The 14,183-nt window shown below is 37.6% G+C and overlaps 1 protein-coding gene and 1 long non-coding RNA gene across 5 annotated transcripts; both read left to right on the top strand.

Moving 5' to 3' along the window:
* The first annotated feature begins 1,522 nt into the window (after positions 1–1,522).
* Positions 1,523–6,325, top strand: LOC140009364 (uncharacterized). 4 transcript variants are annotated; one of them, XM_072054623.1, is made up of 10 exons: positions 1,523–2,078; positions 2,361–2,550; positions 2,648–2,781; positions 3,137–3,249; positions 3,327–3,450; positions 4,043–4,198; positions 5,324–5,479; positions 5,607–5,686; positions 5,767–5,816; positions 6,086–6,325. In XM_072054623.1, exons 1-10 carry the CDS (start codon positions 1,689–1,691, stop codon positions 6,211–6,213), a joined length of 1,521 nt encoding a protein of 506 aa, XP_071910724.1. In that variant the 5' UTR covers positions 1,523–1,688; the 3' UTR covers positions 6,214–6,325. The 4 variants fall into 4 exon arrangements, with proteins under 4 accessions (XP_071910724.1, XP_071910723.1, XP_071910722.1 ...); XM_072054622.1 differs by having other exon boundaries at positions 5,324–5,485; XM_072054621.1 differs by having other exon boundaries at positions 2,349–2,550.
* Positions 6,326–8,446: 2,121 nt separating this feature from the next.
* Positions 8,447–10,545, top strand: LOC140009363 (uncharacterized). The gene is made up of 2 exons (XR_011816769.1): positions 8,447–9,682; positions 10,175–10,545. It is a non-coding gene; the product is annotated as an uncharacterized lncRNA (long non-coding RNA).
* The last annotated feature ends 3,638 nt before the right edge of the window (positions 10,546–14,183 follow it).

Here is a 14,183-nt window from a genome sequence, read left to right as displayed (position 1 = left end):
ATAAAACACGTCCATCAATTGTGGTCTCAGTTTTTGTCTAAGAGCTTTTGACACGATCCTGTGAATGATGTCAATCCTTTCGCATTGACAGTGTGAGTGAGCAAAGATGATTTTTTAAACGTTTCGACACCTAATGAGATTTTTTGCTATTTCTGGTTTCTCCTAAATCACCTAATACCTCTTTCCTGAAATGTTGTTGCTGGCCTCATCTTTGATCTTCCTACCGTTTTAGTCTAAAAATGTTAAGGATGTTTCTTTTGAAGGCAGGAGCTCCGAAAATCTTTCATTTAGATGCCATTTATAGACTGGACGACTAAATAAATAGTAGAAAATTTTTTACAAAAAAAAAAAAAAAAAATAGACAGTGGAAAATGAATCCACAGTCAAGAACGTACGCACCTACTCAGCGCTCTTTCAGCAAGCAAGCCGCCCGCTTTTGATTCTGCCCATCTTATATTTCACATTCACTCGAGAAGATCGAACCGTTCGAGCTTCCGATCACCCAATTTTCAACAATTTTAAGACCTCTGAATTGGTTTCTGTCGAAATGGGTCAAAAAAGAATAGACCAAAAATTAACTTTGATAATTTGTAAATTAATTAATTGTAGACTGACAAGATTCTTATCCTCTGCAAACTTTTTTTTTTTAAAAAAAAAATATTTGCACTTCAAACATTGAATTCGTTATTTTTCATTTCTCTTTTCTTTGTACGTGTTCTTTATATGGGTATACATACAAATTAGCCAAGCTAATCGCGTTTGACGACTTTCAGCAATTCAATTCGCTTAATATAATTTTCTTCTTTTTTATTAAAAAAATATGAAGATAAATGTAGTGATTGGTTCGTGAGAGCATGCTAGCTTATGCTCGTGATTCGATCATATTCGGGCAATCAATATTACTTTTGATTTACATAGAGCGATAGAAAGGGTGGGCACATGGTAATTACTAATTAGTGGTCGTGACTAATGCTGACCAGGACCATGATTGGTTGGTTGGTATTACGGCTGTGCAAACGAGTCGGGTCGAGTCGAGCTTTGAGCTAATCGAGCCGAGTTTCGATTAAATTTTACCAAGCTCGAGCTCGAGCTCGAGCTCGACGAGCCGGCAAATTTCGAGCTCGAGCTCGACTCGTCGAGTTCGAAAAAAAATAAAAAATAATTATTTTATTTTTAAAAAAATAAATAAAATAATATTTTTTTCTTAATAAATAATAAAATATTAAGGATATATACGTAATTTTACTATAAAAATAAAAAATAAAAAAAAATATATATATAATATACGTAATTTTATTATTAAATAAAAATAAAAATAAAAAAATATATATATATACCCAAGCTCGCGAGCACGAGCTTAATATTCTGAGCTCGAGCTCGAGCCGACTCGAGCCGCTCGCGAGTGGCTCGATTCGTTTGCAGCCCTAGTTGGTATGGTCGTGATTGTCAACTCCTAATCTGCTTTTTTAAGATATAAAAAAAGAAAAGAAAAGAAGCTTAATATTCCAACGAGGCACCAATAAAGCTTAATTTGGTCTCATCTCATCTGGGTTGTTTTAACGACACTCCTCCTTAGTCCTTAGTCCTTCCGAAGAAGGAAGAACAAACTCGCCCAGAGCCCTTCGCCGCAGAATTAGAATTAATTAACCCTCTCTCCGAAACACACACACCACTGCACACAAAAATTCATGGCTATGGGTGGTACCAGATTCAGATTGTTGTTTCTGACGTTGCAACTTCTTCTCATTTCCTGTGCTATCTCGTCGGCCAAGATTACCTTGAGGTTTCCTTCTCCCACCTTCCGGCCAGAATCATCGTCATCTGTTTCCATCAAAAGTAAGCTTTACGAAACAAAATACTACACTCAAATACTCGATCATTTCACTTATACTCCCCAGAGTTATCAAACCTTTCAACAGAGATATCTAATCTCTTACAAACACTGGGGCGGCGCTAAGCAAAATGCCCCAATCTTCGTCTATACGGGAAATGAAGGAGACATCGAGTGGTTTACTCAAAATACAGGTTTCATGTTCGAGAACGCACCTCATTTCAAAGCTCTTCTTGTTTTCATCGAGGTAATTTGTATCTTATTCGTTTCTTTCTTCCGGTTAAAATTCTATTCCTTTTTTTTTTTTTTTTTTTTGCGTCGTGCCTTAGTACGATGTGAAGTTTCAGAAATACTACTAGTAAAAGCCCTGCAACATAATCAGGCGGAAAGAAAATATGTCAATAGTTATTAATCGTTACTGTTTCATATCCATCCTATCGTGTTTTCATGCACATGTTCACGGAAACAGAGTACACGCTTTGATTTTTTTTTTGGGGATTTGGAATTTATGTACAAGATCAATCTGCAGCATAGATTTTATGGAAAATCGATACCGTTCGGGGGCAATAAAGACGTGGCTTACGCAAACTCAAGTACTCTGGGATATTTGAGCTCCACGCAGGCATTGGCAGATTATGCAACTTTGATCATTGACCTCAAAAAGAATTTGAGTGCAGTTGATTCGCCGGTGGTAGTGTTTGGAGGCTCCTACGGGGGAAGTATGGCATTTTATTTATTTGGCGTTTGGTTTTCTTTTTCTAGTGAATTAATTTGAGTGAGCTGATCATGAGCAGTTTAATTGTTTGATCCTGACAGTGCTTGCAGCTTGGTTCAGACTAAAGTATCCGCACGTTGCAATAGGAGCCCTGGCATCCTCTGCACCAATCCTCTATTTTGACAACATAACATCTGAATACAGCTTCCACAGCACCGTCGGCAATGATTTCAGGGCATGTATCTCTCTTTCCCTCTCTCTGTCTTCGTCTCTCTCGGTAGTCGTCGTTGTTCGTGCCCGCATTTTTTAGTATCATACGTCCAAAGCAAAAGACACCAAAGTTAAATTAAGATATAAGTCATACAGAAAAGTACATTGGATATATTGAAAGAATCGTCAATATTTAAATGAAATGAATGCAACATCATAATTATTCAAATTTTAAATTCACATTTTGTTCATGTATCACATATATCTCTATGTCTATTAGTATATATAAAAAAATTAAAAAAAAAATCTTTACAAATGAACTGACAGTGTATATATTAGTTATGTATAATTGACAGCGATATTGTGGCGTGTGACAACAGAGCGAGAGTGAGAACTGCTACAAAGTGATAAAGGGATCGTGGCAACAAATAGAAGACACTGCAGAACAATCAGGCGGCCTGGACACACTCCGGAAGTCCTTCAGAATATGCAAGTAAACCACAAATTTCCCCAAAAAAAAAAAAAAAAAAGAATTTTAATACATGCAACTTTAATTAAATTGAATCACAGGAACTACATCAGTGCGGGTGCTCTTGTAAGTTGGCTATCCACAGCGTTTATTTACACGGCCATGACGGATTATCCAACTCCATCCAATTTTCTCAATCCTTTGCCAGCCTATCCAGTGAAGCAGGTATGTACTATACGTTTTGAAAGCTAGAATCCCCTTAAAAATTTGCAGGAAAGTGGTTCATGCTTTCATGGTAATGCTTGCTTGCGGGAAACACATTACTTCTAGGATTAAGCTGTCATTTGGACGTATTATATATATCGTTTCCATTTCTTAACAACCTCGCTCGCTTTAATTTGAAATATCTTGACAGAGCTCACTAGTCAGTTTGTCCATCGACTGGGCAATGTAATCTAATCTAATCAAGAAAGGTGTCGTTACATCAATTGGGTGCATATCATTTCTCACCAACCACCCTCAAATAATTCCATTGGCTTCCAATAAGGTTACACTTAATTGCAAATGGATCAATCTCCTATGGAAATGGGGTCTGTAAGTTACTATAATTTTAATGTAAATATAAATTATAATTAAGTCGGTATAAGATTTACAATTACATCATCAAAATATTAGTTTACACAAGTCAACAACATAACTTGAACCGGAGAGACCCGACCCATCTTCATCAATGCTCTCAAAGACGAGAGGAAGGACAGGGTGAAAATAAATTTGCAGAGTCAAACCTGAGAAATGCCTGTGAATATTTTCACTGCAGATGTGCAAGGCCATTGACGATCGAAAAGCGGGAAACAATACGTTGGAGAAGCTGTACAGTGCAGCTAACGTCTACTACAACTCGACCGGAAGAGCCACGTGTTTCAATCTGAATGATGATTCAGATCCGCATGGCCTCGATGAATGGTCATGGCAGGTAAGTAGTAAGAAGTAAGAACCTTTGTTACCAGAAATGAAGGAATATTCTCCCCCCCCCCCCCGGATCCGGATTCTGAGCTCAACAGCAAAACACACACACACACACACCATTATTGTGATAGCAGGACAGAATAGTCTTAGTCAGGCTATTCAAAAGTCAGATTAACATGGAACGTAATGACGAGTGGGTCTGTGATTCGATTCCACGGGAGCAACTCTTTGGATTCTTTCTTTTTTTTTTTTTGAAGAGCTCTTTTTGATTCTTAAACAGGAGGATTTCTGTATATAAATATATCCTACTCATTGGATCCAGGGCCACGCAAAACTAAAAGTTAATAATGCTTTTACCTTTTCTCAAACGGAGTAATATTCTTCAAGAGTTTGAGGGATTGGTCAATCTTTTTGAGGGCCTGCTTTGGTCGAGGAAAATAAGACAAAATTGTAGGAGTACTAACAAAGTTCAAAAATAGAGACGCAAAGATTCACTTTCTCACTCTAAACCAATTTTCGTATTCCTCAAAAACAAAAAAAAAAAAATTTTGTTTTTTTAGCACTGAAACAACGAGATGTCCACACTAATATTATAGTAGTATTGTGGAATCCAGTCTGCTTCACGTACGAGTGGGGGAGTCTAGTAGGACAGATCTTCACCATCAGATATTCAAAAAAATAATAATAATAATAATTCATTGGTGGGCCCTATTGGGGATTTCAACTGCTTGATGCATTTGTCAAAGAGATGTACAGGCTGTAAGCCTTCCTCTTTCTTCGACGACCTGTGAATGTGATGGCGAGTCCAATTATTGGCCCCCTTCCAGTAGTCCGGCCTTTGGATTAGATGCCTTCAAATACTACCCACTCTAGTTTTGTTCCTAATCAAAATAATAATAATAAATATATGTTATATTGAATTTGATTAACTAAATGTTATGAGGAAGGTTCAACAATGGTTTAAAAAGCGTATATACTAGTAACACTTTTGAATGAATTGTCCTTAGCCCCTGCTGCGATGCCCCTGAAAATGAATTGCTACTTTTATCAATCATTCTTTGAATTTCTCAACCAAATGAAGATCCAGCTTAGGTGGGTTTAAATGAATCTTCTGGAGTCATCTATTCTTCAGGCATGTACGGAGATGATATTGCCCATTGGCGGTAACAATGCGGACAGCATATTTCCCCCTTCGGAGTGGGACTACGCAGGAAGAGCCCAATCCTGCGAAGATGCTCTTGGTGTCCAGCCCAGGCCCAACTGGATTACCACGGAGTTTGGCGGCCATGTGAGGGTCATCCCATTCCCAACTTATTGGACAAGTCACCAAATCCACCTTTTTTTGTGTAGTATTTAATTTAATAATGAATATGGATTCATGCCTATTTTTTTTGTGTTGTTTTTCTCCCTGACAGAACATTCAGAGAGTTTTGAAGCGCTTCGGAAGCAATATTATTTTCTTCAACGGACTGAGGGATCCATGGAGCGGGGGAGGGTCAGTCGTCTCTTCGTTCGAAATGAGATTTCTATATGATATGGCCTCAGTGTTGTAATTAATGCATGTAATTATTGCAGGGTGCTACAGGATATATCGAAAAGCCTCGTAGCCATTGTTGCAAAGGAAGGTCAGTTTACTTTACTGCTATTAGTTTTTTTTTTTTTTGGAGGGATTTTCCATTTACACACACTTCTTAAGAAAAGGAAAATTTAAGCATGTTGCTTTTGACAATTTGGAACTTCTAAGTTGTCTTTGCAAATCATTTTCATGACCTAGTATATCAAGTTTAAAGTGAAGAAATCTCGTACGCCAAGCTTCTTTTTTAAAAAAAAAAAAAATAATAATAATAATAATGTAAAGTGAAATTGATGACGTGTTCTGGATTTTGTGTCACAGGTGCACACCATGTGGACCTTAGATTCTCGACGCCTGAAGATCCAGAATGGCTTAAGCATGCGAGGAGAAGAGAGGTCAAGATCATCGAGAGTTGGCTCTCTCAATATTACCGCTCCAGCAGCAGCTAATTGATGTGATTCTTGATTTTTTCCAAACGCATATTTTTTGGCATATACACATGGGATTTTCAATAAGATCAAGTGCCAATATATATATACCGCAATTTCTTTTTCTTCCTCACTTTTACTGGAAATTATGCAAACACAGAAGAGAAAACTGATTATCGATTGGGTATCCGCTCTGCGAAGTGGATACGTAAAGAATCATCCAAAGGTAATTTGCGAATGGGCGGACAATTAATGGCTGCCGAGTTCGTGAAAATTGACGTGCAGGAGGAATGTCTCAAAAACAAAAATGTTGCAAATTTTTATTAATCTCATTGTTGTTGACGCAATTGATGACGAAAAGCTGTCTTCTTCAGACAGCTTTTGGTAGGGTTTCCAAGTTAGGCCAGGTCGGTCCATTAGTCAAATAAATAACACTATGAAAGCAGAGAACATGATGCGATCGATGCTCCATCTCATCTCAATAAACGGGAAAAGTGAAAAATTGTAGACACGTGCAAATAAGTAATGACTTTTCAAAGTCGTTGTCACCTCATGCTAATAAATGTCCAAGTCTAGGTGGCTAGATTATCATGTGTACCGCGGATTTCGACCTCAAAAAAACCAGCATAGGATAAAGCTAAAGCAAATTAATTGCATCTGGAGAGAAATATTTCAACCTTTATGATATTTTGTTCTTCCCTTTTCCGGTTTAATTTGCTCATCTTTTTCTTATGGGTCTGTGTCAAATATTTTGTGGCTTTCAGGGGGAAGACCAGACGGAGCAGAGCATTCTTATACCAAGAAGTCCATTAGTTCAGCCTTGGTACGGGTTATATTTCAAGTACATGCAAGTTAAATATTATTGTTCTTTTGCTAGTCACAGAGCAAGTTAATCATGCCTCGCAAGAATTTAAACCAGACAAAGGTAGAATTTCAGCATTGAAAGGGCAATCCCATGTAGGCCGAATTTTGGACAAGAATTCAAAAGGTTCTAGAACAAGAGGATTAAGCGTAGCAGCGTGTGATAAAAATGGCATTTCGGGTGGCATATTTTTTGTGTGAAAAAGGACACAGGACTTGGAAAGATTCATGTGGTTAACGAGGAAAAGCGGTCGGTCCATTTAGCAATTGCATGATTCCTTTTGGCTTCTACAAATTTTCCCTTTCAAAGAATTTTCCAAGACAGCAGGCAGACACTGAAAGTTGCATTTCGTTTTGGATCCGCAACGTTCAGTCCTTATTAGAGATTAATCTGGACCTGACTTTGACACTCCTCGAATCCTTATCGCATCCAATTCCAACCCACTGAGCTAACGGGACGGGCAGGGCAGGGCAGGGACCTTTCTTCCTGAAACCGGTGGTGGCACCTTCAGCTTCCTGTTTACAATTACATAGCCATTCTTTTCTGATTCATTTGGTTCAAAATTCTCGACCGATGATGCTGATCAGGGCCTTGAGGCTCATCGATTTGGGACCACGCACTGTTGCTGGACCGGCTCCATCATTCATGGTCCCGCATTTCCACCCCATGTAATGTACCCCATTTGTGTTGCTTCCACAGATATCTCCCACGTGTCATTATCCCAATTTCAAAATTTTGTTCTTAGGGGAGTGAAGAAGATAGAATGATGGACACAACCACACACACACGCACTCACGGGACTAGAGCACAAATAGTTGCATGTATCAGAACCAAATATGGGGTGTGGGCCAAATTGGGCTGAATCACAAATGTTCGTGTTTTGATCTGGTGGGCCCCAGTTTGGAGAAGTCCCTGCACGCCTTCTCTGCTCTGCCGTTTTTAATATACTACCACTATGTACCATGCGGATGGAATGGAATTGATCTTCGACTTGAAGGACCATTTGGCATTTGGAGCCGGTCCGGACCACCAGGAAAAAAGGGAAGACGTGGCTGCTTCTATATGCTGCTGCCACAAGGCTACTACTACTTTTGCAACCCATACTTTTTTCCAATAATGGACGAAAAATGAACTATACAAATAATCCATCCTGAAGATTAAATAAACGGATTTGGGACATTATGTCAGTTTTGTACGATTCCGCTACATGATGCACATTCATTTCTTCAATGTGTAATTCACTCTAAATACAAAATAAATATAGATCAAATTTTTATGAGTCTCACATATGACATCATATATATATATATATATATATATATATATATATATATATATATATATATATTTTGATCAATTATAGCCGTGAATCGTCCTGATGGTTGGCCCTGCTCCATTTCCTAAATAAACTCTTAGCTTAACGGCATGTAATTACTTGTCACGGAAATAAAAGCCTTGAGAAATTGGAGCGTGGCAATATTTTAGGATTAGCTGTTTTTGGAATGTTTTAAAATATTTTATTGTAATAATATATGTAAAAAACTTTTATGATAAATGTTTTTAATATTTTTTTTTTGGATGGTTTTGAAAATATATTTTTTGATATTTTTAAAATCTAAAATTTTAATGAAATATTTTTAAAATTTTATAAAACTTTTTCCGCCCCCTCCCTCCTCCTTTCTCCTTTTTCCTCTTTCCCTTTCTTCCTCCCCTTTTTCCTTCCTCCCTCTTCCCCACTCCTTCCCCGCAACCCCCTCACGACCAAAAATTGGTCGCCATAGTTGGCAGCTAGTTTTTGGTCACCGGGTCGTTGGTGGCGACCAAAGAGGGTGGGAGGAGAAGGGGAGTTGCGGGAGAGGAGTGGGGCGGAGGGAGGAGGATGGAGGAGAGAAGAAAGGGAGGCGGCGACGGGTGATGGTGTATGATGAAAGTTGATGGTGGTGGGGGTGGGTGATCGGTGAAGGGAAAAGAAGGGATTTTTATTTTTTTTAGTGTATTTGAGATGTGTTTTTTTTTTTGAGTTGGTTTTTTGAATTACTTTTAGAGTTTATTACTGTAAATTTGAAAGACAAAAACAGTTTTTCAAAAGCTCTTGAATCCATGCTTCTTTTATATAGAATATAATATTCTATATGCTAGAATTTTCTATTATAGTTGACTGTGGGCAAGTGATCAAGCAACTCTTAGGAGATGTTATTCTTATGATTAAGATTGAAACGCCAGAAATTCGAAATCCTAGGTTTATCTTCTCTTTTTTTCTCTTCGCTTTTTTAATCTCATCGTTCTTTCACTAACATTTTTTTTTTTCTAAAAGAAAAAATGTGATCAAGTAGCAAGCAAGTCCGCCGCTCCAATTTCCGATTTGCCTGCACGAATGTAGCAAGTAGTTCATGACTTGTAGTTGGTGAAACTGAAAGTAAACTCATGGTGGTAGGTGGCCCTTGTTTCCTTGCTAAAATGAGTACTCGTAGCAATGAAATGGTTCCATATCCATGTCAATAAGTACAACCCGCAGAAGAGTTAGTGAAGAAAGTGATCTCAAAATCTCCTTGAAGCCGTAAACGAACGAATGTCTTCGGGATAGTTGGTGGGGATATGCCGCAACCTTTGGGGAAAGTAATTACGCAGGTACGTACTACATATCTGTTTGTCATGTCTTTTAGATTGAACAACAACATCACTTGTATCACTACAGTAATTTATTATCTTCACTTGAAATCCTGCATTCTAACGTACCCTTGAGGAAGATATTACTCTCTGATTTCCTTTTTCCAGAATTTCCACGAAAAACGTGGAAAGAAAGGAAAAAGAAGATTCGGTCCTTCCCAATTAAATTGAGCACGGCAAAATTTCTTTTTTAGGTGGACATGACATGTTCTTCCTGAAAAATGCAGTCATATGGTACTAGTTCTTCTTCATTATTAAACAGAGAGTGAAGGGAAAGTTGACACGGTTCCTTGGTTAATTTTTGTACCTTTGCGGAGCGAGACTGGTTTTTAACCATTCTTTTTTCCACACCCCTTTCTAATTAGGCACATCTCCTCTCCTGATGACAAATAGATTTAGGCCCACCTAGATTTCAGAGTCTAATATAACGGCTCCATGATTGTGTGTGAACAGGTTGTAATGGTCCAATCTCCAGACATGTATATGGAGTATAAGAGGTCCCCTACGCCGACCTGACGGCCAGAAATGCAAGAACAGAAAATTCAACGGGAGGATTTTATTTTATGATGACCATCACTTTTTTTTTTTTTTTTTTGCTAATCTTCGCTTTAAATCACAATAATGACATTTGGAAGCCATCTGAACATCCAAAGGTGCCAGAAAAATTCCCCAGAATTAGGATGCATCTTTTGATTCCTTCTTCAATTATTGCCCCAGAGAAGTAAGACCTACGTTTGAAAATTGTGGTTACTGGTTGTCCGAAAATTCAATCAAATGATCTTTTCCAGTTTAATCAGAAAACATAAATTGTTTATGCTATTATTCGTCGGTTGATCACTTCTACTAGTTAAACCATTAATCAGTCAGAATCAACAGACAAAGGGGACCTCAATAAACAGCCAAAGATCGTCAAAGTGGAATGGATTGACCTTTCAAATTAATTGCATTTCGCTTTATGATTAATTCCCTTTTTTTTTACTGGAAAAAGGGGGGTACTGGAGGAGGTGGCCGTACGTACACAGCAAATGAAATCTAAACAGCTAGAGAACATGGAGACAGGAAATAAACAACTTTGTCAGCAGATTATAATCCCAATACTGGAGTCATGTTTCGATTAGGTAGCAACTGCACATTTATTGTATCGCTTCCTAATTCAACGAACGCCATAGTTGATTAATTAAATACAACCCGGGCAATTAGAAAACGCAAATACATTAATTACTTGATTCCATACGTACGTAATCATGCTGAAGGGGAAGGATTTCTTCACCAACAGGCAACAACAATTGGGAATTATTCAATTATACATCCATGAAGCTTGAGATAATGGAGATTCGCATCAGGGTTTGGATTATGGTGCATTGTTCTTGGTCTAAGGTTGGCTTTTGGGGAGTGAGGTCTGTTAAATCATACTACTACATGAACTGATGCCGTCTGCAGAGGTCTCAAAGTCATAAACAATTGGATTTCTTATGCTACAAAATAGCTCAATCATGAATATTATTATTGTCTTGAAAAACTTGGTCATTATTATACCTTCACGTGTTCCCAGGCCCCCTTTTTTTTTAAAAAAAAAAAAAAAAAAAAAACTATTATACTCTATAGTACTCCATTTGATAACACACTTAAATTAACTGTGTGTGTGTGTGTGGGGTTTTAGGTGGCTATATAATGTGGTTGGACGTTAATATAGAAAGTGGCAGAGACTGGCGATGTATTATAAATAAAGAAAATGCAGGTGGGTTTAACTTGGGAACAAGAAGTAGACCGGGTATGTTAAATAATACACTGTTAGAAACAAGAAGAACGGTCAATTGTATTATTTTGCGCTCGCTCCGGGACCATATACGAATAAACTTGACTAGCAGAAAACTAGATATATTCAGCATAACAGCTACGGCATGTTATTTTTGGTCCAACAACGTAACTAAAACTTGACAGTTGACAATGACGATGAGTTTTCACATTCCATTCTATCCTATTCTTGTGCTGCAATTCAATTCACCTATCAAATATTCGAACTGCATGACTCAACATCCCATTTTAATGCATAACTATACATGGATTGTGTTGCACTACTACTGATAATTGCATTATCGATATACATACATACTAGTTGTCTGCCTCATCACGAGTCAATCATCTGACTAAATCTCTTCTCTTCTAGCGTGTGAACATAAAAAAAAAAAAATGACAGAAACTCTCCGATAATAACATGCTAGATTCCCCTACAAAGCAACTAGACCTTTTTAGCTAGTTCTGAATTGAACTGTCAGTACATAATCAAACCAACTAGTACTATTAAATTCTTAAACATCAACAGTTTCACTTGGCTGCAGGCTTAATTAATAAACAAAAAAAAAAAAAAAAAGGTTATTGCAGATATTTTAGAGGAGGGTTCATGAATTAGCGTGATTCATGAAACTTAGGTGAATGGAGGAGGGGGAATTGGAAGCATATCCAGTAGTCGCATGTGATGTGAATATTGTTTATATTTGAGGATGAGTCATGGGCTGGAGTGAGATGAGCAAAGCAAATTGTAGATATATATGAGGATATGATCAGATGCAAGCATAAGATCGATGGCGCAACGACGTCCATTAATTATGATATATTATACTATATGCTACTACGCACATTATATTATTATTATTATTATTCATTGATCAATCAATATGATATATATGATAGTAGTGGCAGTAAATAAAAAACTAGTCAGTCAGTCAGTCAGTCCAACCTTTTTGTGAGAAGAAAAGGGTGTCTGCATCTACCTGGAAAATGAGGAGGTGGGGCTTTTGTCTGATACTTGGAACAAAACGCACAGATATATGCAAAATATGGCCACAGCCGAATTTAATATGGAACATAAAACATGAGATAGGGACACAGAGATGCTGCTGCTGTATGCTGTAAGTAGAGAGCGTGATTATTAATGTGTGAGAGAGGGACGGAAGAGGGGTGGGTTACGTTGTACACGATTGTATGAGGAGAGGATTGAAACACGATTGCAGAAGAAGAAGAAGAGTAATAATAATAGAAATGAAACCAGAAGTCGTCTAAGCAGTTGTACTGGTTTTCCTATTGGACAAATCTTATCTCATCCCTGTGCTTAATGGAATTCCACTGAAGGCATGTCTGGTGTTTAGATCAGAATCAGACCCTCCCGCAAATATTACTGTTCTTTTCTTGCTCTGCTCCTATATATATATGAATGATGAACTAGCATCAATAATTCTGCTGTCATGCACGTGAGCTGAATTACTCCTCCAGCTTCTTTCGATCTGCAATCCCTCCCTACATTTACCACTACATCTCCCCACCAATTCTTTCAATCTTCACCTAAAAGTCTGATCAATTGTCCAACAGATGTTAAAATTTTCATTTCAGCTAACGGAGTGGAAGAGATGATATTATCCATCCACATCTCTCAATTACGTAGAATTCCAGCACACGTAATAAACAATATTGTAAAGTCACTGTGCAATCGCTTAATTCCTTGATTTAAGAAATTAGGTTTGGCAAGGCAGGGTTGTTTTAAGGTTTTTTGTTGGGGAGATATTTCGTCAACCTAGGACTAATTTAAGTAAAACCGATCGAGATGGCATTTCCACTTGCAGCTTTAATTTACATAAAAAGGGTCATAAAACTGAAATAACTTTCCATCTTATATACTCCCTCCGTCCCACTTTGATAGTCCCGTTTTCCTTTTTCGTCTGTCCCAAATTGTAGTTCACTTTCCAATTGAAGAATATAGTTGTATTTTAATTTTCGTAAAATACCCTTATTCAATGTAAGTTGTTGTTACTATAAACCTACCCTATTTAATTATGAGAGTTGATTCTTTTTTTTACCATCAATTCAAGTTTCCATAAAGTTGTACTCTAATTAATGTGAGGGTATTTTAGAAAAATAGCTACCTAAATTGATTGATTGTTCCAACAAAGTTAACTACTTTTTATTAAACTGTGTGAAAAAAGAATCAAAACTATCAAAGTAGGACGGAGGGAGTACTGTAGTACTACTACAAGCTGTCTAGCTGGTCACCTGTCATACCGGTAAAAATAAATCCCGGCTCCAGAATACAATATCATTGTTATTGTCAACCTAATAATAAATGAGGTACATCAACTTTAGGGAAAATAAATATGAAAAGTAGGAGGAGAAGGATTGAGGCCACCGCCATTGGATTGATTTGGATTGCAATATTGGAATTAATGGGTAGACTTCACGGTAATGTGTAGTAGACTCGTGTGAGCTGGTTAAGAAACTGAGAGGACTTTGGTTACAAGACCCACCACCAATCGATCAGCTGCTGGTAGCCAGCATGGTAACACGGGTCAGTGTGTGTTATTACTTATTAGCATCATTTTTTTTTTCCCCTCCTTTAATTTTCTCAAGACTTGATGATGTAATATTATTATTATTCACCTGTGGGGTGGAACTTGGAAGTAGAGAGTCTCTC

Source organism: Coffea arabica, chromosome 6e (genome assembly GCF_036785885.1).
Source record: "Coffea arabica cultivar ET-39 chromosome 6e, Coffea Arabica ET-39 HiFi, whole genome shotgun sequence".
NCBI lineage: Eukaryota > Viridiplantae > Streptophyta > Magnoliopsida > Gentianales > Rubiaceae > Coffea > Coffea arabica.
Note: the sequence above shows the minus strand (reverse complement) of the source record. Positions and strands in the feature narration are given on the sequence as shown.

Bases quoted from the DNA above. Each gene is read 5' to 3' on its own strand.
- LOC140009364 (XM_072054620.1), top strand. From the start codon at position 1,689: ATGGCTATGGGTGGTACCAGATTCAGATTGTTGTTTCTGACGTTGCAA. The intron at 3,451-4,042 runs GTATGTACTATA...TTTTCACTGCAG, and splicing joins CAGCCTATCCAGTGAAGCAG to ATGTGCAAGGCCATTGACGA. The intron at 5,486-5,606 runs GTCATCCCATTC...TCTCCCTGACAG, and splicing joins AGTTTGGCGGCCATGTGAGG to AACATTCAGAGAGTTTTGAA.